At 39.2% G+C, this 24,007-nt stretch overlaps 1 protein-coding gene across 1 annotated transcript in view; it reads left to right on the plus strand.

Annotated features, from left to right (window-relative positions):
* The window catches only part of DNAH5 (dynein axonemal heavy chain 5), a 316,306-nt gene that overhangs the window by 144,365 nt on the left and 147,934 nt on the right, over nucleotides 1-24,007 (plus strand). The window contains exons 17-30 of the mRNA XM_038392521.2: nucleotides 1,360-1,505; nucleotides 4,757-4,931; nucleotides 6,004-6,243; nucleotides 7,231-7,421; nucleotides 7,522-7,621; nucleotides 9,268-9,404; nucleotides 13,368-13,569; nucleotides 15,405-15,640; nucleotides 17,758-17,976; nucleotides 18,659-18,721; nucleotides 19,758-19,996; nucleotides 21,005-21,245; nucleotides 22,046-22,245; nucleotides 23,420-23,573. Of these exons, the coding sequence (XP_038248449.2) occupies nucleotides 1,360-1,505; nucleotides 4,757-4,931; nucleotides 6,004-6,243; nucleotides 7,231-7,421; nucleotides 7,522-7,621; nucleotides 9,268-9,404; nucleotides 13,368-13,569; nucleotides 15,405-15,640; nucleotides 17,758-17,976; nucleotides 18,659-18,721; nucleotides 19,758-19,996; nucleotides 21,005-21,245; nucleotides 22,046-22,245; nucleotides 23,420-23,573 (2,543 nt within the window). The remainder of the gene's footprint in view (nucleotides 1-1,359; nucleotides 1,506-4,756; nucleotides 4,932-6,003; nucleotides 6,244-7,230; nucleotides 7,422-7,521; nucleotides 7,622-9,267; nucleotides 9,405-13,367; nucleotides 13,570-15,404; nucleotides 15,641-17,757; nucleotides 17,977-18,658; nucleotides 18,722-19,757; nucleotides 19,997-21,004; nucleotides 21,246-22,045; nucleotides 22,246-23,419; nucleotides 23,574-24,007) is intronic.

A 24,007-nucleotide genomic window follows, 5' to 3' on the forward strand; every position in this document is an offset into this window, starting at 1 on the left:
GTGTACTGTAATGCTTATTCACCCCATGGGAGCCAAATTCTGAGCTGCCTTAAATTTAGTTCAATCTCACTGGCTTCCCTGGAATCTCAGTGGGGCTGTATGGGTCATTCACCAATATTGCTGCCATGTGTACTTGCCTGCAGCATGCCAATACTTGAAGAAAATAAGAGGGAAAGGGGCAAACTCTATCAAGCTTCACCATTATGATATTCTCCTCTACTTCCCCAGCAGCTCCCACATATCAATCACTACCTTGTCTGGGCCTCTCTGCCCTTTTACGTAAAAGTCCTCTTATGTTGTCACTGAACAACTTCTTATCTTGCTGAATTAGCATTTTTTTCTAAAACTCTTGTAAATGCACTAATACATAAGCTGCAATCCAATCCAGCCTTTTGAATTTTTAGCATATTCTGTCATAATGATACAAGCAAAAATAAACTCCACAGGCCTCACAAAACTAAAACATAACCAACTGAAAAGAGAATACAAATAACATTGTATGGCATGCACCTTCATCTGCAACAGCGTAAGAGAAGAGATGGGTTTTGTAGCCTGTCCCAAAGGTCAACAGATCTGGCTTACATCAGATCATTTAGTGCCAAAGATACCTACATCCCACCCAAAAGTTCCTTCATCTCTAATAATTAAAATTATATCAAGAAAAAATACAGGAAATGGAGCTTAACATGACTCACAAAGTGAATCCTGCAACATGAAGTTACCTATCCATAAATGCCTTGGGCTTCTGATTGTGGGTGTTTGTCAAATATTGTACTCCACTGTTAATCCATGTCAGATCCAGGTATGCTGAGCTTTGAGCAGTCACTTAAGCTCTCTCAACTGAAACATCTAGAAGAAAAAAAAATGTACTGATGGTGCTTGCAAGCTTCTTTGAAGTTAAAAAATGTTATACCTTGTCAAAATGGTTTAATATTAGTTTGGATATATGGATGGTCAGTGAATTGATATGTATAAAGGAAAAAACTTGGTTGCTTGTTGCTGCTCATAAGTGGAAATTTCTTAAAAATTCTGAGTTTTTGAGTACTAGATAGTGTTATATGATGAAACTGGGGCCAGATTTTGCTGCACATTGTCTGTTGCACACGTGCTAAAATGGTAGTTCTTAGAAAAACTTTATTTAATTAATTCATAAACCTTATTCCTACAGTCATGACACTTAAAATGAAAGAAATATTGATGTAATCTAATGTGATCAGTCCAAATATATCAGCACGTTGAGGACAAAAGCATGAGAAAGGAGTTAGGTGGGGCTTTATAACAACTACCATCTCCTTCCTTTGAACCTCTTTTGGATTTTTTATTTTTGTTTTTTGGTATGATCTTCTTTTGTTTGGAAAGCTGATCTGGAGCTGCTGCTTGATCGAGTGAATGATCTGATAGAATTTCGTATTGATGCTGTTCTACAAGAAATGAGCAGTGTGCCGCTTTGTGAACTGCCAGAAGATGAACCACTTACCTGTGAGGAATTTCTCCAAATGACAAAGGTTATGAGACTTACTCTTCTAAAAATGTTTAGTTACTCTACATTGAAGTATGTGCTTGCTGAGTGAGTATGACATGACATGAACACTGCACTAATGATTTAAATTACTGAAGTAATTTGATAATGAGATGACTAAAAGTGTCCCAGTTGTCTGAGAGTGACATGTTTAAAAGACACAAATGTAGGAAATGCAAGATGTTTCAGTTATGAGGTGGCTTGTTGAGCTTCCAGTGTCAGACATGCTATGGTAGTCAGTCCTTGTCCTGTTTTATACCAATTAACTTAATTTGAAGATCCTCCATTCACCCTTTTTCCTCTCACTGTCTTAGAGATCTGACACTTGACATGACATGGCACCTTTAAATCTTCTTTGAAGCAAGAAGGGCTGGAGGTGCCTGTGAACATGCTTTGGCTGACCAGAGGGGTCAGCTCTCAACTGCCCTGGAGAGCAATACTGTGGAGATGGTTGGGAATTTGCAGGGTTGTTTTTTTTTATCCCCATGGCCTCCTGAGCTGATCAGGATAGAGGGGACCAGTGCACAGGCAAACCTTATCCCTGAGACAATGAAAAAGAGTAGCTCTATGGGGGATCCTTGGAAAGACTTCATTCCCCACAGCAGGGTATCAGTTAACCCAATCATATTCAAGTTTTTAATTTTCACATGTAATAGGCAAGTGAAAACAAGTATTGCTGGTTAAATCACAGTGAACTCTGGAATGAGGTGTTAGAATTACTTGTAAAATTTAAAATTGAAAACAAAGAACAAATTAATTTTTAACTGAAGTTCCATGGGCTTTCAGTTTCTCTTAAAACAACTAACCAAATTGTTTAACCGTCCTCACTGAGCTAGTTCTTATATCCATAAGTAGTCGCAGTGACGTCCTGTGACTACTCACGTAAGTATTAGCATGGTCAGATTTCCGTGATTCTTAAAGCAGTAAGACACAGCAAGCAGTGCATTTCTAGACAATTGTGTAATATAATTTCAGTGAAAGACCCTGTGAGAAGTTTAGTAATCATACCTGAATGCTCTCCCTTCAGTGTAGTTAGGATGTAACCGATTCGTGGAGGAGCGTAGTTTAAAGTCCCCAGTGCGTGCAGTGGTCAGTGATACAAAGCTAATGGGCATCCATAATCTGTAAATTTGAAGTATTTTGAGTACAACTGTGACTTGGATCTAGATAGCTATCAATAATTGGGAAAACAGAAAAGAAAATGTCTAGGGTTGGATAAAGAATTGGAGTCCTGCTGTGATAACCCTAAATATGGGGATTCTAGTAGGTACATTGATGCAAATATACCTGTAGTAGTGAAAACAGTCCTGAAAAAATAATTTCTAAACAGGAGCAAGTGGCAAAGTAAGGACTTGTCTAAACTGAAAAGTTGAACTACTTAACTATACCAGCATAGTGAGTGATACAACTCTGTGTTGTGGATGTACTTGAACTAGGATAAAGATGCATTACACTGCTCTAGTTTATTCCGATAAGGGAAAGAAAATAAGTTTTGCCTTTATACTGCATCCCCACTAGGAGTTGTGCTGGCATAATTTACTGGGTTTAAAAAAAAAGTCACCTTAATTTAATAGTTGCACTGGTACAACAATGTGCAGACCAAGCCTAAGTCACAATAGGAAGTGATCTTAATGGAAGCATAGTATATTACATGTATTAGAACACTAAAATGTGCTAAATGCAGAATCTTTCCAGTTATTGATTATATTGAACTAGAATACCTGTTTTTGTGAAACTTCTCGGTGGAATATGAAGTGAAACCATGGGCCTCCAGTGCACCCAAGAAAGGAGACCATCAGCCTTACTATGTAGTAGGGAGTGACTTAATACAGTTATAACACATGTAGCAAAAATAAAAGTATTAGAGCTGACCTCTTAAAGATGGATTTTGATTTTTGACAGTCTACTGACAATGGGGAGGCGTGTTATAGGTGCAGTCAATTGCAGATACCTTTAGCAGAGAAGACTAACTTTCTTGAAAGATATCTTGATCTTTTAGACATCGGGTTAGTGATTAGACACTCAGAATGGAAAGACATCTCATTGGAAATTATTGAAGTAGTCTATCTCATGTGCTGCTTCAGTGCTTCTGCAAAGCTGCATATTCTCTTGATCACAGGTGCAAAATCAGAGGCTGAATTGAAACTTTCTAAAATAGTTTCACCATGTAAAATAACATGATTCCTATTAAAAGTCAAAACTTTTGTCTATCAGTTAAATTTGTAAAAAGTTTTTTCAGTATCTCAGTTTTAAGTTTTGGAGCTCTTCCTCACTTTTTTTCCAATGGGAAATTAATAGAAGTGAAAAGGTGGGAACTTCCCCGTATTTTTCAATTTAAAATTAAACTTTCTGTTTTGAACACTTTCGACCAGCCCTAATGAAATTACAATAAGAATAGACATATAACTGCTCTGTTTTAATATTTTGTTCCCTTCGCATACTTTCTGTTAACTATTTCACTTTAATCACTGTTGCTCTAAAAGGGTTTTGGTATCCTGCCTGCCAATCTTAACCATGAATGCAGAGCTCACCAGTATTTCCCTTGTGACCTGATGAAAGAATAACATGGAATTGATTAATGCTCCACCTGGACTGGCTAACTGATTCAAAATTGGAGAGTGGTTTTTTGTTTTTTTGTTTTTTAAGAACACAAAACAAATTTGCTAATATAAATGTGCCAGGCTGGATTATGCAGCTTCTTCCCTTTCTCTGTAGCATTCCTTATGAAAAGTTAGTATTTGGTAGTGAAAATTCTGAGCAAAGTCATGTGACTCATTAAACTAAACAAAATTACCTTGAAAAACACTATTATTGAGAAAGCCTGATCGTGCCAGACTTGCTATTGCTAACATAATTTTTCAAAATCATGAATCAGGCCCCTTCCCAAAAATCAAGATATTTTTAAAAGTAAATTTTGGCTTTCTATGTTCCTTCTGATTTTTTTGAGCTTCTAAATTCATTAAACCTAGAAAGTGTTTTTTTAATAAAAGCTGAGATTCTCATGCAGTACCAGACTCTAGAAATTGGCTCTTTAAGAAAAACAAATATCAAAATAATCATGAGATTGCTTCAGTTCATGACACTGCACACTTGATCAACTTTCGTACCTTATTCCATGTCTAGCCTTATTGATGGTAGTGGGAGTATTCGTAGGATAATCTACCACTAAAAGTTGTTTGCGCCATTAGACTGAAAAAAAAAATAAGACTCCACAATATTTGATGTATTTATTGATAGGAGTTCTGTGTTCAAGGTGCACAGACTTTGCATTTGAAAAGCTCATTCGTGGAAGAAGCAGCCAATGAGCTGATAAACATGTTACTGGACACAGAGGTGCATTCCAAAGGAAAAGATGAGAAGTCAGTTCTGCTTCCAGTCACTGTTGAAATGAGTGAGGTGAATGAAATTACAGGTAAGAGGAAACACTTCATAAGCAGTTTTCTTTGCTTCACACTTAGTTGTCTGTACATGTAGATAAAATATGCTGAGGGCCCAGAGGGCTCATAGTTAATTTGGTACTTAGAGACTTTCACGTCGACAGATTACAGGCTTGAATCTAGTTTTGAGTGACTGAAAGATGATAAGAAATCTTGCAGCTGCTTTCCTTATGTGAGGTAGGCTAGTGACATCAATCCAACTTGTGCAGCCAAGTGTTCATGTCACAGAAACTAGCAGTGATAGGCATTATTTGGCCACCACATTTCATAGAGAGAGGACAAGGCTTGACTGGATAGGCAGAAAGATATATCTTCACATTCCCAGGGGTAAATCTACTAGGTTTGTATTTCAGGTTTCAGAGTAGTAGCCATGTTAGTCTGCATCCGCAAAAAGAACAGGAGTACTTGTGGCACTTTAGAGACTAGCAAATTTATTAGAGCATAAGCTTTCGTGGGCTACAGCCCACTTCATCGGATGCATAGAATGAAACATATAGTAAGAAGATAGATTTATACATACAGAGAAGGTGGAAGTTCCCATATAAACTGTAAGAGGCTAATTAATTAAGATGAGCTATTATCAGCAGGAGAAAAAAACTTTTGTAGTGATAATCAAAAGTTTTTTTTCTCCTGTTGATAATAGCTCATCTTAATTAATTAGCCTCTTACAGTTTGTATGGCAACTTCCACCTTCTCTGTATGTGTGTGTGTATATATATATAATCTTACTATGTTTCATTCTATGCATCCGATTAAGTGGGTGGTAGCCCATGAAAGCTTATGTTCTAATAAATTTGTTAGTCTCTAAGGTGCTACAAGTACTCCTGTTTTTTTAGGTCTGTATTTAATATAGAATTTAGTCTTCAGGTCATTGTAAACTGCAAAGTGGACAAGACATTATGGGAATCCTCTCTCTTACACTTCTTTATGAAGATGGTATTAAAAATTGTTAATTTCCAGACATGTAATTGCATTCCTGTTTCTCTCCATAGTTTATTAAATCATGTTCTAAATTACATAATTTTATTGATTTGCTTTTAACAACAGAGGAGGAAGGGAGAAAGGAGAAACTGGCAGCCTCTCCTACAGCAAGTCAGATTATGGCTGGAATGTCTCCTCCTTTAACAAAGAAGAAGAGAAAGGAGATGGAAATGTTAGAGGAAGAAGCCCAAGAACTGCTTACCCACTTCAATCACCGCAATATTGATGCCCTTTTGAAGGTCACTCGGAACACTCTGGAGACCATACGCAAGCACATTCATGCCTCTTCTGCGATCAACTTCTTAGGTAGCCATAGGTTCTACTACTTTACATTTTAATTAGTATTCTGAAAAGAACAATTAGACATGGTATCCTACTACCATGCTAAACCAGGGCCAGATCTTCAAAGGAGGGTGGAATAGGTGAACAAGCAATTTTGTGAGCTGGCTTGTTACACCACAGTTGCCTGCGTTGTACATTTCCCAGGGAATTTTCCTCATAAGATGAATCCTCAGCTACTGGTGGGTTATGTTTATTATGGAAAAACTAAATATAAGTATTTTGGGGCCAGATGTATGAAAGTAGGTGTAGCCTTGTGCGTGCATAGGGTGACCATACTTTGTTACTGAAAAGCTGGGACATTGTAACTTGTTGGGTCTTGAAGTTTGTATAGAGAGGTTTTGGCACTACAGATATCAACTCCCTCTGCTTCTTAGCTGACAAGCTGCCACAGACAGACACAGGTCTTTTAGGATTTGTTCATATATCATGAGAGAGGACACAAATCCAATTTATTTTCTTGGCAGACCACCTTTAAAGACGTATTTAAAATTAGAGGCTTCCATCTTTCATTTAAGTTGCATCTGCAATTTTGTGCACCACAATATTTGAGTATTCAAAAATTCATATCCTATTTAATGTACACATTTGTATTTGAGTGCACAAATCAGATTACTTGCTGATAGTTTTGTTCAAATGTTCATATAGCAATCAGCCTTTATGGTGGGGGGAGTGCATAAAGTAATGGCATAAAGTTTAGAGGATTTTTGTATTGCTATTGACTTCAGAGTCTTCTAATGCAGCTTCAGTTATGAAATAAGCAGCTGGAATAAGTGTTCCCCCTAAACAGTACTAAGTTCAACATCCACCAATATGCTGTATTTAAAAAAAGCTATAGGTGGTGAAAGCAGATCATTGTAAATTGGTTTAGTTTCATATCTATGGACAAAATAAAGAATACGGTACAGGTTTTTAAAACTGTATTTATAACAATCAGTTTTGTTCTTCCTTTAGACAATGACAGTGTTTCTAAGCAAAAACAGAGTGCTCAGCCTATTTTTCGGACTAGCATTAACCTGACTATCCCAAATATTGTTATGATGCCAGCTTTGGATGAGGTACAGCAAACACTTAATAAAGCTGTGGAGAGTATTGTCAGTGTCATGAAGGGAGTTGGGCAGTGGAGTAAAGAGAGAATGTCTAAGGTTTGTCTTCAGTAGACTTCCTTTTAAAATGTATTTAAAGATCCTGCTCTTGAAAAATTTCTGACAGAAAATAAATATGATTATTCTACTTCCTACACAGAAAAAAATGCTAGAAAGAAAAATAGCTGCTTTGCGGCGCAGTAGTGAAGACAGTGATTCTGATGATGGAATGAGAGAGACTGGCGTCAAAAATGCTCAGGGTAATTAACTTTATAATATCACTGCCTCAGATTTAGATATAAATGTTGTCTCTCCTTCTGTATGTGTTCCAGGATATGTATAATTACTTGGATATGAAGATGATATCACTCAGAATACACTAATCGTATATCACCTTTGAGGCCAGATTTGTGGTGCAAGAGCAGAAGAGGGTGCAAATACAGTGAGGGGCTGGGCACAATCCCTGTGCTTGCTATCCTGGTATATGAAGACCAGGAGAGTCTAGAAGTCATACATGACCTCCCATGGAGATGGATGGGGACAGTCTTTTTCTACTTCCATCTGAGTTACTTGAACTGGCTTAAGGAGCGTGCTAACTGTACCCTGTTAACAGTGTTGCAGCCCTGGCTTTGTGATGGTTAGCCCTCACAGTACCTTCATAGGAATTCTGGCTGAGGAAGCCAAAATGTTTGCGGGGACTCCACTATGGTCAGATGTTTCCATGACCATTCCAATGTGCACTGTGGCTTCACAGCCACAATATAGTTTTTAGACCTGCACTTAACTTACCCCTTTAGAATGTTATTTTACATCAAAAGCAGAGTGCTCTTACATTTCAGTTCTTCAATATAAGAAAATGTATTGCAGAAGTGATTGTAGTGATCACAGAGAAGCTGCTCTAATGGTTTCAGGAGAGGGTGCGATAGGGACTCTTACAGACAAAGTTTATTTTGTGCAGCCACTTACATTCAGATACCTAAATGATTAAAAACACATTTTAAGGTGGTGTCTACTTCCTGGGTAGTGATTTATAGTAGTGTTGGAGTAAATTTGAATTTAAGCCAAATTCATCATATGTATCTATTTATCTTGGTTACTTACATAGTCCCTATTAGTGTAGTATCTGAATGTCTCAAGCCTGCTAATATATGTATCCTCACATCACATCCTCACATCCCTGGTAAGATAGGGAAATGCTAGTACTCCTGTTTTACAGACAGTGAACTGAGGGTCAGAGTTTAAGGGACTAGCCCAGAGTTGCCACAGGAAGTCTTTGGGGGAGCAGGGACTTGAAGCCAGGTTTCCCAAATCCTAGGCTAGCACCTCAATCACTGGACCACCTTTGAAGTAATACTTAAGCACACATAATGCTAATTTAGTACTTCAATTTCTTAGGCTATAGGATGGAGAGGGTACCTTTTTGTGATCCCCTTTTCATTAATGTCAATATACCTGAATGGTGGTCCACCTCCCTCTGCTTGAGATGATATGACTTTATCTTTCTCCAGAGCTGGTTGATGCTGCTTCCAAATGCCACATTTTTTGGCTTAGTCACTCTAAGTGATGTACATGGTATAAACTCCCTGAAAGAAAGAAAAACAGGAATTGCTTGGGTGAGACCGAAACAGAGCGCACTGCCCTACTCTGTGCTGGGGAGCTTGAAGTGAAGGTTGCTATTTGGTGACGAGGATTGTCTCTTCAGTAGGTGTCTTTGGTGAAGAATGGCTTTGTATCAGCCACTCTTAGAATTAACTATACTCTTTTAATGGATTAAAATATTAAGACTTAGAGGGAATACCTATTGAGAGACCACGTGTCTTCAACTTGGGAGTTTTGTCGGACTGAGAATTATAACATTTTCTTAAATTGGTCTTTACAAATACTTTTAATGGCTCTATCCTTTTAGATACTACCTCAGAAGTAGCAACTGCAAATTTGCCTGCTCCAGTGCAAAACAGAAACTACTACAAGAGTGTTTCTGAGAACAAGGAAATTATTAAATTGGTCTCTGTACTTAGTACTGTCCTCAGTTCTACCAAAAAGGTAAGCGAGCAGGGTTACGGTTGAATCTTACAATCTATGGCAATGTCCTTATGCCATGCAATATAGGGAACATACAACACTGGGCTAATGCGTATAGGATGGTGACATGCTTATAAAAATTGCTTAATGAGAGCAAGATAAACTGTGATGGTGGAGAGAGAACATTTGTGTTGCAAAGTTGCATCATGTCTAGAAAGGGTAATTTTGAACATTAAAAAAGCACACAGCTCTGAAAAGTTTATGGGAGTGCAAGCTTATTGTTTAACATAAAACTGAAAATTTATAACAAGTCCATAGGGTGTGAACTACCCCAATGGACACATCTGAAAGAGTGTAGCTAGTACATCTTAATGATCTATGACAGAATTAGGGTGGTAATTTTTCACTAATGACCAAGAGACTTGCTATAGAAATGTATTGGTGAGAAGGCTGAGGTTTGAGAAATGTATTGGTGAGAAGTATTGAGGTTGCAGGAACAAACCATCCCGATGGTAGTAAATAGTAAATATGGTGGGCAAGCAGCTTGGCTTAACAGTGAAATCCTTGCTGATCTTAAACACAAAAAAGAAGCTTACAAGAATGGAAGATTGGTCAAATGACCCGGGAGGAGTATAAAAACATTGCTCAGGCATGCAGGAGCGAAATCAGGAAGGCCAAATCACACTTGGAGTTGCAGCTAGCAAGGGATGTTAAGAGTAACAAGAAGGGTTTCTTCAGATATGTTAGCAACAAGAAGAAGGTCAAGGAAAGTGTGGGCCCCTTACTGAATGAGGAAGGCAACCTAGTGACAGAGGATGTGGAAAAAACTACTGTACTCAATGCTTTTTTTGCCTCTGTCTTCACGAACAAGGTCAGGTCCCAAACTACTGCACTGGGAAGCACAGCATGGGAGGAGGTGACCAGCCCTCTGTGGAGAAAGAAGTGGTTCAGGACTACTTAGAAAAGCTGGACGAGCACAAGTCCATGGGGCCGGATGTGCTGCATCCGAGGGTGCTAAAGGAGTTGGCGGATGTGATTGCAGAGCCATTGGCCATTATCTTTGAAAACTCCTGGCGATCGGGGGAGGTCCCAGATGACTGGAAAAAGGCTAATGTAATGCCCATCTTTTAAAAAGGGAAGGAGGAGAATCCGGGGAACTACAGGCCAGTCAGCATCACCTCAGTCCCTAGAAAAATCATGCAGCAGGTCCTCAAGGAATCAATTTTGAAGCACTTAGAGGAGAGGAAAGTGATCAGGAACAGTCAGTATGGATTCACCAAGGGCAAGTCATGCCTGACTAACCTAATTGCCTTCTACGATGAGGTAACTTGCTCTGTGGATGAGAGGAAAGCAGTGGACTTGTTATTCCTTGACTTTATAAAAGCTTTTGATATGGTCTCCCACAGTATTTTTGCCAGCAAGTTAAAGAAGTATAGGCTAGATGAATGGACTATAAGGTGGATAGAAAGCTTGCTAGATCATCGGGATCAATGGGTAGTGATCAATGGCTCCATGTCTAGTTGGCAGCCGGTATCAAGCAGAGTGTCCCAAGGGTCAGTCCTGGGGCCAGTTTTGTTCAATATCTTCTTTAACAATCTGGAGGATGGCATGGATTGCACCCTCAGTGAGTTTGCAGATGACACTAAACTGGGAGGAGTGGTAGATACACTGGAAGGTAGGGATAGGATTCAGAGGGACCTAGACAAATTGGAGGATTGGGCCAAAAGAAATCTGATGAGGTTCAACAAGGACAAGTGCAAAGTCCTGCACGTAGGCTGGAAGAATCCCATGCACTGCTACAGACTAGGGACTGAGCAGCTAGGCAGCCGTTCTGCAGACAAGGACCTAGGGGTTACAGTGGACAAGAAGCTGGATATGAGTCAACAGTGTGCCCTTGTTGTCAAGAAGGCTAACGGGATTTTGGGCTGTATAAGCAGGAACATTGCCAGCAGATCGAGGGACGTGATCATTCCCCTCTATTTGGCTTTGGTGAGGCCTCATCTGGAGTACTGTGTCCAATTTTGGGCCCCACACTACAAGAAGGATGTGGAAAAATTGGAAAGAGTCCAGCAAAGGGCAACAAAAATGATTAGGCGGCTAGAGAACATGATTTATGAGGAGAGGCTGAGGAAACTGGGATTATTTAGTCTGCAGAAGAGAAAAATGAGGCGGGATTTGATAGCTGCTTTCAACTACCTGAAAGGGGGTTCCGAAGAGGATGGATCTAGATTGTTTTCAGTGGTAGTGGATGACAGAACGAGGAGTAATGGTCTCCAGTTGCAGTGGGGGAGGTTTAGATTGGATATTAGGAAACACTTTTTCACTAGGAGGGCGGTGAAGCACTGGAATGGGTTACCTAGGGAGGTGGTGGAATCTCCTTCCTTCGAGGTTTTTAAGGTCAGGCTTGACAAAGCCCTGTCTGGGATGATTTAGTTGGGGATTGGTCCTGCTTTGAGCAGGGGATTGGATTAGATGACCTCCTGAGGTTCCTTCCAACCCAGATATTCTATGATTCTAAGGCAAGATCCTGAGTTCTCAAGTAAAAGTTCTGCCAAAGCTAGTGGGAGATGTGCCTCAGTAAGACTCGTGTATTAAGCCCTTAGATGAAAATCCATCTGCTGCCTCTGCAGCTGTGGAGGGGGGCATAGATGTTCTGCTGGCTGAGGTGCAGTGGTCTGTCTGTGGGGAGATAACCCTATGGGTGTACATTTCTTGCATGCTATGGTGTTCATGGTGTGGAAGGGGTGGGCCATATTTTTGTAGGGGCCATGAGTGTCTGCTGGGCCTACTCAGAGCCACTGGCTTTTGAAGGTGCTTTGCAGCCTGGGAAGGGCGATTTACCTTGCTCCACCTTGTATCTGCTCAGAACCCGACTCATCATTAGGGCTGGTAGCTGCATTAAAGGTTTGGCCAGAAATGTATACATTCATGAATGGAATGAAGGGCACAGATGAGAATGTGCATGTCACAGCACATCATCAATGGGCAAAAGGCCTAAACACTGTTCTGCCTAACTTATAAGTGGACACTACTGCCGTCTGGATCTAATAGCAATATCCAGCACATGACACTGGTAGAAATCCAGGATAGTGGTTATTTCCTCATAGGTGAGTAAATATATAAACCCCAAAGTAATGTTTATTTCTCATTATTCAGAAGTTGCCGAATGGAAGTGGGTTACTGGAAAGTGCCACAGCCAATATAAAAAAAAATAGACTGCAAACTAATGAGGCACACTTTTGTCTCCGAGCTCCTCTTGGCTATGGGAAGAGAGGGTGGAATAAGCACAGCAATGGGAATGGGACAGAATTCTGTTCCCGGCTCAGACACTGATTCCATGTGTGAACCTTGGTCAGTTCAATTTACTACTGTGCTTCAGTTTCTCCATTTATAAAAAACTCTCCCTGGCCCGCAGAGGCCCGGCTGAATTGAGCTTATGTTCAGACAGTACTGTGAATACACCGTATATAACAGTTAAGTATTAAGGCCAGTTTGACAATTATGGGGGAGATATTGGCACACTCATCCTCAGTGGGGGTTTGAGAGGAGAAGGAGATGTTAAAGAAAAGATAATCCAAGGAGAAGAGAAAAGGCCTCTTCTATTTGAATTCTTGCCACCAGACCGACTGAGACATTTCACCTTTTAACCTAAAGGGACCGTATTATTTCCACTGATTTGTAGTTGAGGTTGCATACCAGTCACTGAGGGGAGGTTTTAGTACTAAATGATCTAACAGGTACACGGTGACTTGTTCAGCCATATTCAGTATGATTCATTGTTGTTTTTTGTATCTGAATAGATATCGCATTCTAGCAGGATTTGCTTAATTTAAATATTTCGACATCCTCTTGTTTGGTGCTGAAATGCAGCTTACCCCACCATTTACTTCAACTGAACTTGAACCAACATCTGAAATATCTGAGAAATTACTTGTTCACAACGGCTCACTGAGAAACTTCCTTTGACCTTGTAATTTATTCCAGGAGGTTCTTACAGCTCTGGAGCGTTTCAAATGTTATGACCACATCTGGCAAAGGAAGAAGGAGGAAATCATCAATAAGTTCATAACAGGAAACCCTTTACTCTCTGAATTTGAGTCCCAGGTCCTCCATTTCAGAGACTTGGAGCTGGAGATAAACTCAGAACCTGAATACATCTGTGTGGGAGTTATGGCACTATATACTGGTATAGTGATCAGCTCAAGTATTTTGTAGAACAAATGTTATACTTTCTCACTCTGACCTTTATCATTAATGCATATTGAAACAATTGAGACTATTGCCTTAAAATTCACTTTTTAAATTCTCCCCATGATTATACCTCTGAGACCCATAGAAAGATTCAGTTGAGGACAGTATCTTAAGCTTGTAGCCAGGTTTCTGTGATAAGATCTACTTTTACCCTTCATGCTCAATCTGAAGCATGAATTGTCTGTGTCAAAATGTTACTACTGTTTGAAAGGAATCATTTACTTATATTTAGAGTCAATTCATGAAATTGTTTCAAAGTTATTGGGGGGGGGGAAGCTACTTGGTATGCTCAGAACTGATTGGGGGCTTGGCTACAAGGGGTGGATGTAGTTGCCCTACCAGAGGGAGACACTCTGTTGCAGAGGATATAGTGGAGTGTGGGCATGTGAAGTAATCACACTAGTCAATATATGGGTGGAACCAAGACTCAGCCAGCATGCCTTTTCCCTTCCTGCACATTCCCTGCCCACCTGTGCAGCATGGGGACTAATGGCTCTGCAGAGGGAAGGAAGAGCCTCATTCTGTGACCCACAAAAGAGGTAACATGCTCATGGGAATAAGAGGGCTCCCTGCATAGGCACAGCTGACAGTTCAAAATAATAAATGTCACACTTTGCACAGGTAATAGAAGGACATACAAGCAATAACCTATATTAAAGAGGATAATTTAAACTAATCCTATACATTGTCACTAATATATATTCATCACCGAAGCCAGAGCAGTTTCATGTCCTTGATTTAGATCTTGCTTTAAAAGGTTTTACTCCAGCATAGCAGAAATAAGCATTCGGATCTTAATTTTCCCCATTGAGATTGGAAACTTGTGCCCATTAAATCAAATGCCAAAGCGCCTATAAGTTAAATGAGTAGTTTTGGTATCATTTGTTTTTTAAAGATTTCACTTAACTCCCCTCTCCCCCAATTATTCTAAAGTGATTTAAATGATAGCTGTCCCGTCATGTTTTTATTTAACCTGATAGTTCAGTGAATAAAGTTGGAGTGAGGACAACTAAACTGATGAACAAGATAATACATGTGTAGTGTGAGTGCTCACAATTGTGTAAAATAGCAATTAATTAAAGAGCCAAATTATGGCTCCCTCTGTGTGAATTCACAACCGGGGAAGAGTCCATCCAAAGCATTCCAATACAGGAATCAGTCATCATTCAGCTGCACCCTGGTTGGGGTGGCACTTGAGCTATGAACAGTATTATGTACCCCAAAAAGGGTGATAGATGGGTTCTGTGCGTGGTTTTTCCCTCACCATATGCACACTTGTACCTGGAGGCTAGAACTAAGGGAGTGCACTTACAGAGGGGTTGAGCATTGGTATAGCAGCACTTGTGAAAATAGGATCCTGAAATGCTTGTAGAGGTACAGTCCTTGCCACTCTTCAGCATGCTCCCTCCAGCATCTCTGAAGACATTACATAAACTGCCTTCTGTAAGCATATAGGCTCCAACCACTGAAGCTCAGTGGCTCAAGGACCCTTGTCCAGCATCCTTATGGCACTGAGAGGCAAAAACAGGTCCTCAACAATTAGTTTGTTTTAAGATTAAATTGAAATGATCATTCTGACAAAATTTACATTGCTTTTTGCCAAATCTCTTAACTCCACAAACATGAGAATAAAACACATATGTAACAGTCATCTGAAAACAAAATCAATGTTTATATTTGAAAAAGTATTGACAATTTAACAAGAGGCTTGCGTGTATAAAGCCTGCGTTTGGGAAAATTATCTAAAATGACGTGTTCTCTGTTCTCCAGCTGACCTGAAGCTAGCACTGGCTGCAGAAACCAAGGCTTGGATGATTGAGTTGGGGCGTCACTGTAACAAGAAATACAGAACAGAGATGGAAAACATTTTCACATTTGTAGAGGAAATTGGCAAGAAACTGAATCGACAAATTAAGGATTTGGATGACATAAGGATAGCTATGGCTGCATTAAAAGAGATTAGAGAGCAACAAATCCCCATAGACTTCCAAGTGGTACCAATTGAGGTAATCAAAAGGGGATAAGTGTGTGATAAGTCTGGTGTGTATAGAACACTGTCTTGCAGTGTAAATTTTGAAAATGTGATGAGAAAAATATATATATATATATAGTAGTGCTAATATGAGCTAATTAGTTAAATAATAAAATGAGTCTGGTCCTGAAAGTCCTTCATGTGAAGAACTCCCATTAGGGCAAATGTAAACTCAGTGAGCCAAGAGGCAGCACGTAGGCATGAGCCTGCCATAGCAGCAGAGAGAAATGGAGAGGCTCAGGTATGTGGAATTCTCAAATGAGAATTACTAAAGGCATTTGACAAGAAGGCTGTTGTCCTTGGGTGCTGCAGAGGCCAAAGCGTATGGAGACACAAAGGAGGTGACTGTTAGATGAATAACCAGAGATCTTTGGTGTCTGGTAGAACAAGTTCATGCAGGCTTAAATGGCAATTGCACAATGGATCCTGAAAAGAACCGGGCTTCAATACAGGTGCTAGAGCAGGGCGGGTGATGTGACTGTGCGGCTTCATGTGTGGGAGAGGGCAGGCTGCAGCTCTGTGCTGAACTATAGCATTTCAAGCTGACAGGTAGCCAAAACAAGAGGCAGGAGATGGTGACAGGTAGATCAACACAGAGCTGTAGGGAGTTGTATACTGTATAGCGAGGGTATACTGCAGATCTAAGTCAAGAAGGAAGACAGAGGTGGAGTTGTGCCTGAGGATGTACATCTTACTGAGGACAAGTATTTGATAAAGAAAAGTGTTCCTGACTCTTGGGAGAATCACAGGTTCTCCCGATCAAGACAGAAGATTCAAAGAATACGCTGTAATTTTACTTACCAGAGATACTAGCAAGTCTACTCTTTTAGCTTGGATATATACGGAGTACATTTGCTGATGAAATGCTTGATTAGGACAACTGTTTTTCAATGTCAGTTTTCTCTAGAATAAATTTCAGCAATTTCTGAAGTGCAGTTTATAGCTGTAATTAAGGAAATATGCTAATGTGCTCCAAATATGAGTTGTGGACTGAAAATATTAAGTTTCATACATGATACTTTCAGTATCCCTGGAAGCTGGAAAGCATTCATGCATTTGTTAGAGGTGCAAATAACAGACATATCTGTTGATTCACATACCAGTTTTTGGCTAGCTTTGTATCTTGACATACTCCTATACAATATCTTCCTTGGGAAAGCTCATATCAAGATTGATTTTTAGTCCATTATTTGGTCTAAATAAAATGTTTTTCTTGGCTGTCATTAGTACAGTACAGTTCCAGTTCCTCTTTCACCCATATTTTTGTTCAGACCAAACAGTTACCCAAAGTTTTTAAAGTTTTAGAATGAAAATATATTAGACCAATTTAATTGGTTTCTGATTACTTTAGCTAGTTGTTGCAATGTAGTATATCAAAACAAAGTATCAGTGGTAGATATGAAAATTCAGGTACTCAGAGACCACAATACTGGAATCTATAGATGTAGGAGGGGCAGAGTTGGGGGAGCAGGTAATAAAGCAGCTAATATACTTAATTTTCAATTCATACACCTAAGATCTCTGGTAAATCTTGGCTGTCCTGGATTTCCACTGCTCTCAGTGGTAAATGTCTGATATTAGATTTAAGCATGTATTCAAAAGAAGATCTGTTCAAGAGTGTTGCTTATTTTATTGTAAAATGTTTAGCTATTTCTCTCTTCTTTGTATTACCGGTGGTAGTGTTGAACACAGTCATTATTGTGGGTCAGTTCTGAAGCATAGCCTTAATTTAATTCTTCTTACCCTTATCACAATGAAAATGAATTTGTAGGTTACATAGGCTCTTGTAATTATAACCAGAAAATAATTTTAGAGCAATAGGTTAAAACAAAAACAAAAATCCATCAGACCCAGGAGTCGAATGCTGTGAAGAGGAAAAACAGTAGTTTTAATTTCTGTGTGATCATGGATTCCTGAATTTGTTGTTTATGCACAACTATATTAGCACAGCCTTCCTGCTTCTCTAAAAGGCCCTCTGGAACTGTCTTCCGTCTCCCACATTTAAAATCTTGAGGATTTATATATGTATTTGAATAGAATATAGCATGTTCTGTACATGGTGAATATAGATGCAACTATTTATTCTGACAGGAATCCTATGCAATGTTAAACAAATATGAGTTGCTGGTGGCAAAGGAAGAGATGGAGAAGGTGGACACCCTGCGCTATCTCTGGGAGAAGCTTCTGGTCCGGGCAAATGAAGTGCAGAATGAGCTAGTAGCTTTGCAGCCTAACTTCAGAGGAGAACTAATTAGCACTGTGGAGATATTTACTGAAGATTGTCATCAGTACTATGCAGACTATGACAAGGTATTAATCTGTGGAGTATTTCAAAAAGAAAGAAACTTAAAAAAAAAAACCATGTAAGTTCTCTGTGTTACCCGTGTAAACCATGTGGTTTTCAACTTCATTGCAGAGGGGCAGTGATCATGAAGCATGAGAGTCAGTTAACTTTTTTTCTGGAGCATGTGGTAGGGGTCGTGATTTTTCAGCAAGAGGAGCTGGGGGCAAATGGGGATGATAGTTCAATGTTTTGGAGGCCTGCTCAATACAAGCCTATTGAATGGTACTTGTACTCCAGTGAGTGCGAGGTTTTTTCTGGCATGTAGGAGGGTGGAAGCTCCTTGCACCATCCCAATTTCACTGTTGCAAAGAAGACAGGCAGAGTCAGTCTCCAGTAAACCAGCTCACTAGCGTCTGTTCTCTCACCAATAGAAGGGGATAGTGATGGGTACTTCTTAAAGGTCCTTCCCAACTCATTAAGTATGAAAAGTACTTGAATCTCCTTCTGTCACCCTTAGTTGTGTCAAGCACCTTTCCCTATGAATGGACATGCTGATCTCTCTGGTACTACTAGATGTGACTCAGAGTGGCAAAACTCAGTAGTAAAAACTATTAATGAAGTTAACACTTGAACAGACAGTGAAATCATATGTCCCAAATGCTTTATTTTTAACATTGGTGAACAGCATCTTTAACTTTCTTCTTCCAGAATGGACCAATGGCAGTTGGTCTTGAGCCTCAGGAAGCCAGTGACAGGCTTATCATGTTCCAGGTATTCATTCCCAATTAAAAGACTTAATTAAAATGTCATGTAGCAAAAACATTTCAGTCAGTCAGAATTTAGCAGAATACTTAAATAAATTCCACAAGGCTATATAGTCCACTTAATTTGGCAACTGGGACCAAAGTTTGTTGAAATTTTTTTGACATTAGCTAGCAAAGAATAATAAAAAATTGAATAGCAAAAATGGGTAACATGCATCTTACATACAGAATTTGTGTAATAAAACATAATTACTAAGTACACGTGTCCTGATTGGAGTCTAATTGTGCTGAGCATACACTTTGATATAGCTGCATCTTTGGTCTCACTTTTTAATGCTCACTCCATATCACCAGGATTTTGCCAAATCTTCCCACTTCTTTATATTATGGAACCCTTCCCAAAACATATATACTCTTCACTACTCTTCTGATAAAATGCTTCCACGTGCCTTGGCTAGTTTCCACTCTCATTATAACAGTTTTCTCTATTTGGCCTCTGCTTCCCATGTTGCTCCCTCAAGTACAGCCAGAGTTCACATGCAAAATGTGGTCTGAGTTGCTAGGAAGGAAAACCTGACTTCCCTATTCAAATCCCTCACTTGAGGATTTGCACTTCAGACATGAATCCTAGCTTTCAAGGCCTGCAGACCTCACCTATGCCTTTATTTCTGCTTTTCCATATCATAACCAGCCTTTCTCACTCTGTGCCACCAAAGATAACAATCTGACTACTTTCTTCAACCCATCCCACTATTCCAGAAACAACCTTCTATCCTACCATGTAGGCTACCACTCACTTCTTCCATGAGGACTTCCAACACAGGCTCTAGTGAGTGTCCCATTTTTATTTAAACATAACTTTCTAACCATCCTTTGCATCACTTTGTGTCTCTTGTCTGCCTTTTTAGATGATAGATACCTGTGAGCAGGGGCTATGTTTTAGGGGCCTTTTTAGATGATAGATACCTGTGAGCAGGGGCTATGTTTTCTCTTGTAGAGCTCTGAGCATAATACTAGCATTTGCATCTATATATTTTTATTAGAATCGATTTGACAGCCTCTATCGAAAATACATTACCTACACTGGTGGGGAAGAGCTTTTTGGTTTGCCTGTTACCCAGTATCCTCAGCTACTTGAGATAAAGAAGCAGCTGACCCTGCTACAGAAACTTTACAGCCTGTACAACAATGTTATTGACACAGTCAATGGCTACTACGATATCCTCTGGTCAGAAGTTAACATTGCGAAAATAAATAATGAACTTTTGGAGTTTCAGAACAGGTGAGAAAGTGTTGAAGAGTGTACAGATGGTTAAGCTGGCTGTTTTTACTTGTTGAATAATGGTAGGGATTGCCTTTTACTCATTATACTTAGATAAGCATGTTCTTGCTCTTTAAAATGTAGTTGAAATCTTCCACTCTTCTCTTTTTACTGTCTTCACCAAAGAGGGAGTAGTTTACCAATTGAGAGTTAAAGGATTCTTGTTCCTTGGGAGTTTTTTCCAAGTAACAAATAATTTCCTTGTGTCTAGAGGGCAAATTTGGAATTGATCATTACTTTTCTCTAGTTGAAAGATGGTTACATTTTACAAATGGGATAATTTAACTTAACTTTCCACTGCAGAGAACCCCTTCAGTAACCTATGGGGTTGCTGCTGTGTAACCCAATACTTTTCCTATCTAACAGGAGCTGACATACATGTACAGAATTGAAGCTTTTGTCAAACAGGGAATTGAGTGAGTTCAAGAATCATACCTGATTATCCTGCACATCCAGGCAGAATACTGCCACTAAGTACCCCATAATCAATAGTATTGGTCAAAAGTTTGGGGAAGGAGAATGTTTGAGAAAATGTAAACTCTTTACCATTTTTGAAATTTGGCAAATGTTGATTGAAAAATAAAAATAACTTAAAAGGAATTCCAGAGTTGTATGTGGTGAAGAAATATTACTGGGATAATAGTTGTTATAATGTAGTAAAGTGGCTCATAGATGGAGTAACAGACAGTGAAAATGTTCATTGTAAGGGTAATACAATCGTTCAGCTGAACTCCTTAGAACAGATGTGTAGTCTTCCCTGATCTGCAGCCAATGAAATAGGCTGCTGGGGAAAAATACAGTTTCTCCTAAAGCACATGTACAATTACTAAATTCAGGGAACTTAAACTAAACTCTACTTTAACTTCAGAAATATGTTGTGCCATTGCTGTGCTTTGTTACCTTAGCTAATTCAGTAACATAAAGGAACATCTGAAATGCTTCAAAAGAGTTAACATTGTATATATGCAGGTGTCGCAAACTTCCTCGCGCTTTAAAGGAATGGCAGGCATTTTTGGATCTAAAGAAGACAGTTGATGATTTCAATGAGTGCTGCCCTTTGCTTGAGCTTATGTCAAATAAGGCCATGATGGCTCGGCACTGGAAGAGGATTACAGATCTCACTGAACATGGCTTTGAGGTGGAAAGCGAGACCTTCAAATTGAGGAATATTATGGAAGCACCTCTGCTGAAATATAAAGAGGAAATAGAGGTATGAGTTAGAATGGCACAGAAATGAGCAGTTAACACTTTTCAAGGCATTGTAATATCCTTAGTGTGACCTTTTTCATAGTAGTTAAATAGAAGGAATCCATACATCCTTCAAAAAGAAAAGGAATACTTGTGGTACTTCAGTAACTCTCACATATTCAAAACCACACTAAGGTATCCTTTCCAAATACTCACCCCATTCCTGAGGTTTCCCTTGAATTTCTTTTATGAAGTAACAAAGCCTTAACATAGCCTGTGCTTCAAAACAGACATCAATCCTGCAAAGACTTAAAGATGGCAGTGGGACCCAGCACAGGAGTTAAAATTTGTACAGGTGACTTGCTTTGCAGTAACAAGGCTTTGAAAGATCATTACTGAGCTGGCCATCCTGTCCCTACCACTAGTAGAAATACTGTGGTGAAAGATGATCTTGAGAAACTGTAGATAGGTAGATATCTTTTGTATAGCCACTCAGCCTTTTGTATCCTTAAACTGGAGTTAAACAGCTGGTCTGGCTGCCAGGAATAAGCAGAGTAGATCTCTACCTTCTCATGTAATTCATCTGTAGAAGGACTGCAGTATCAAAGTTCCTGCCTTTTTCAGGTGTATTAATTTTAAGATGAATATGAATAAAGAGGTTTCCATTATTTTTGCACGTGAAAAGTATATCGGTTGTCTTTACACTTGCTGATTTATGTTAACTGTCTAGCCTAGAGAATGCTAGAGAGAGGATAGTAGAATAGGGATGCTTGAGGCTGAGCTGAAAGAGCTTCTCTTATTAACTGGCTATTTATTTACTAGGATATTTGCATCAGCGCGGTGAAGGAGAGGGACATTGAGCAGAAGCTGAAACAGATGATTGCTGAGTGGGACAACAAAACTTTCACCTTCGCCAACTTTAAAACTCGTGGTGAGCTGCTCTTGAGAGGAGACAGCGCTTCAGAAACGATTGCTAGCATGGAGGATAGCTTGATGGTTCTGGGCTCTCTCTTGAGCAACAGGTAACAGAGAGGGGATTTATTATTAGCAAAAGACTTTGGCTTGTTAGATAAAGTTGCCCCTTCCAACTTAAAAGGAAAAATTAGAAAATAAATACAGAAATACCACTAGTATATTAGTGCTAAACATTTCCCTATTAGCACAAATGAAGGCCCCATCCTGAAAGCTGCCCTACGCAGGGGGTCAGCGTTGCCCTTGCAGAGTCGTATTGATCTCTGCGGGGCTCAATGTAGGTATAAACACACACCCATGGTACAGGATCAGAACCTAAAGGCTTAACAATTCTTTTAATCTGTGCATGACCCCCTGACTTCCTGGGAACCTAATTGCATGGACTGAGGACCATATATGGCTCCAAGAACTTCTCATGTATAAACATCTGTACAGTTTACAGGTCACAACTAATCCATGTTAAGTTTCAGGTGTGCTTAGAGTATAAAATGCTATCTCAATGATGTGTGTTAATTTTAAAATTTGAAAAGATAGGGTTCTTTGTAGATCTTTGTATAAAGAGAATTGGCTGTTTTCTTTGGATGGAAAACTTGTTTTCTTGTAAACCAGTCTGGATTTCTATATTTTATGACAACTCAACAATATAATGCAAAAAATGATGTAAGAGTCAGGGGAATCTTGGATGACTGGTTGCTAAGGACCTATCAATTACGTGAGATTGTGGCTAGATGTTGGTGGCAATCTTGGGGTTTCTGACACTTTTTAATCTGTAATGTAATTAGAGATCACAGTAATTACAGATAACTTCCTTTTACCACAGTTAGCTGTATTAACTTTCATTATGTAAGCTGCTAGAGGTAAAAAAAAAATAGTAAAATCATTGTTGACCCTTCAATGTCTGTAGAGTAGTTCACATTGCCTATATTTATGTATTCAGGGCTCTTGAAAGATTCTGGATCAAGTCCTGCTTTCCTTACTCACTTTAATATTCCCATTGGAGTCCAGGGATGAGCAGGAATTGACCCTGGAAAAAATGCTGTATAGAAGACCTTAAGTCAGTGTCGCATATTATCATATGGATGGTGGTGCTGGTGAGTGCTGTCCAATTTACATAAGGCATTCATTTTCCTCACTTAATATGTCATGTTCTTGATGAGGCCTAAACATACTTTAAAAAGCATAGTTTTCTTTTCTAATAGCAACAACTTTATACATTTTTTCCAGGTACAACACCCCATTCAAGGCACAGATCCAAAAATGGGTACACTACCTTTCCAGCACAACAGACATAATTGAGAACTGGATGACAGTGCAGAACTTGTGGATTTATTTGGAGGCTGTTTTTGTGGGCGGAGACATTGCGAAGCAGCTTCCAAAGGTTTTTGAATAGCTACTTTCTTTTAAATCTACTTTCTAAATACACAACTGAATTCGTTTAAAAATGACTCAGGCATTTTCTATAACTGTAGGTTTCAGCATTCCTGTTTTTCCATCTTCCTACCCTCAGACCTTTTTAAAATGTGAGCAGAAGGGTAGGGTTCGTGAAGAGAACAGTGTGTAAAGCTGAAATCCATTTTTAAAAAGTACTAGATAGGGGTTTTGAACTATGTTGTGATAATCTTTATTCAGGATCTTAAAATGATTGATATTTGTACTGGTTTCGTTGAAATAAAGGCATACACAAAATCGAATATTAACTTCTTTGAGAAACAAATTTTGGGCCTCACATCTGGTACAAGTATCAGAGGGGTAGTCGTGTTAGTCTGGATCTGTAAAAGTGGCAGAGTCCTGTAGCACCTTATAGACTAACAG

This window comes from Dermochelys coriacea, chromosome 2 (assembly GCF_009764565.3).
Source record: "Dermochelys coriacea isolate rDerCor1 chromosome 2, rDerCor1.pri.v4, whole genome shotgun sequence".
NCBI lineage: Eukaryota > Metazoa > Chordata > Testudines > Dermochelyidae > Dermochelys > Dermochelys coriacea.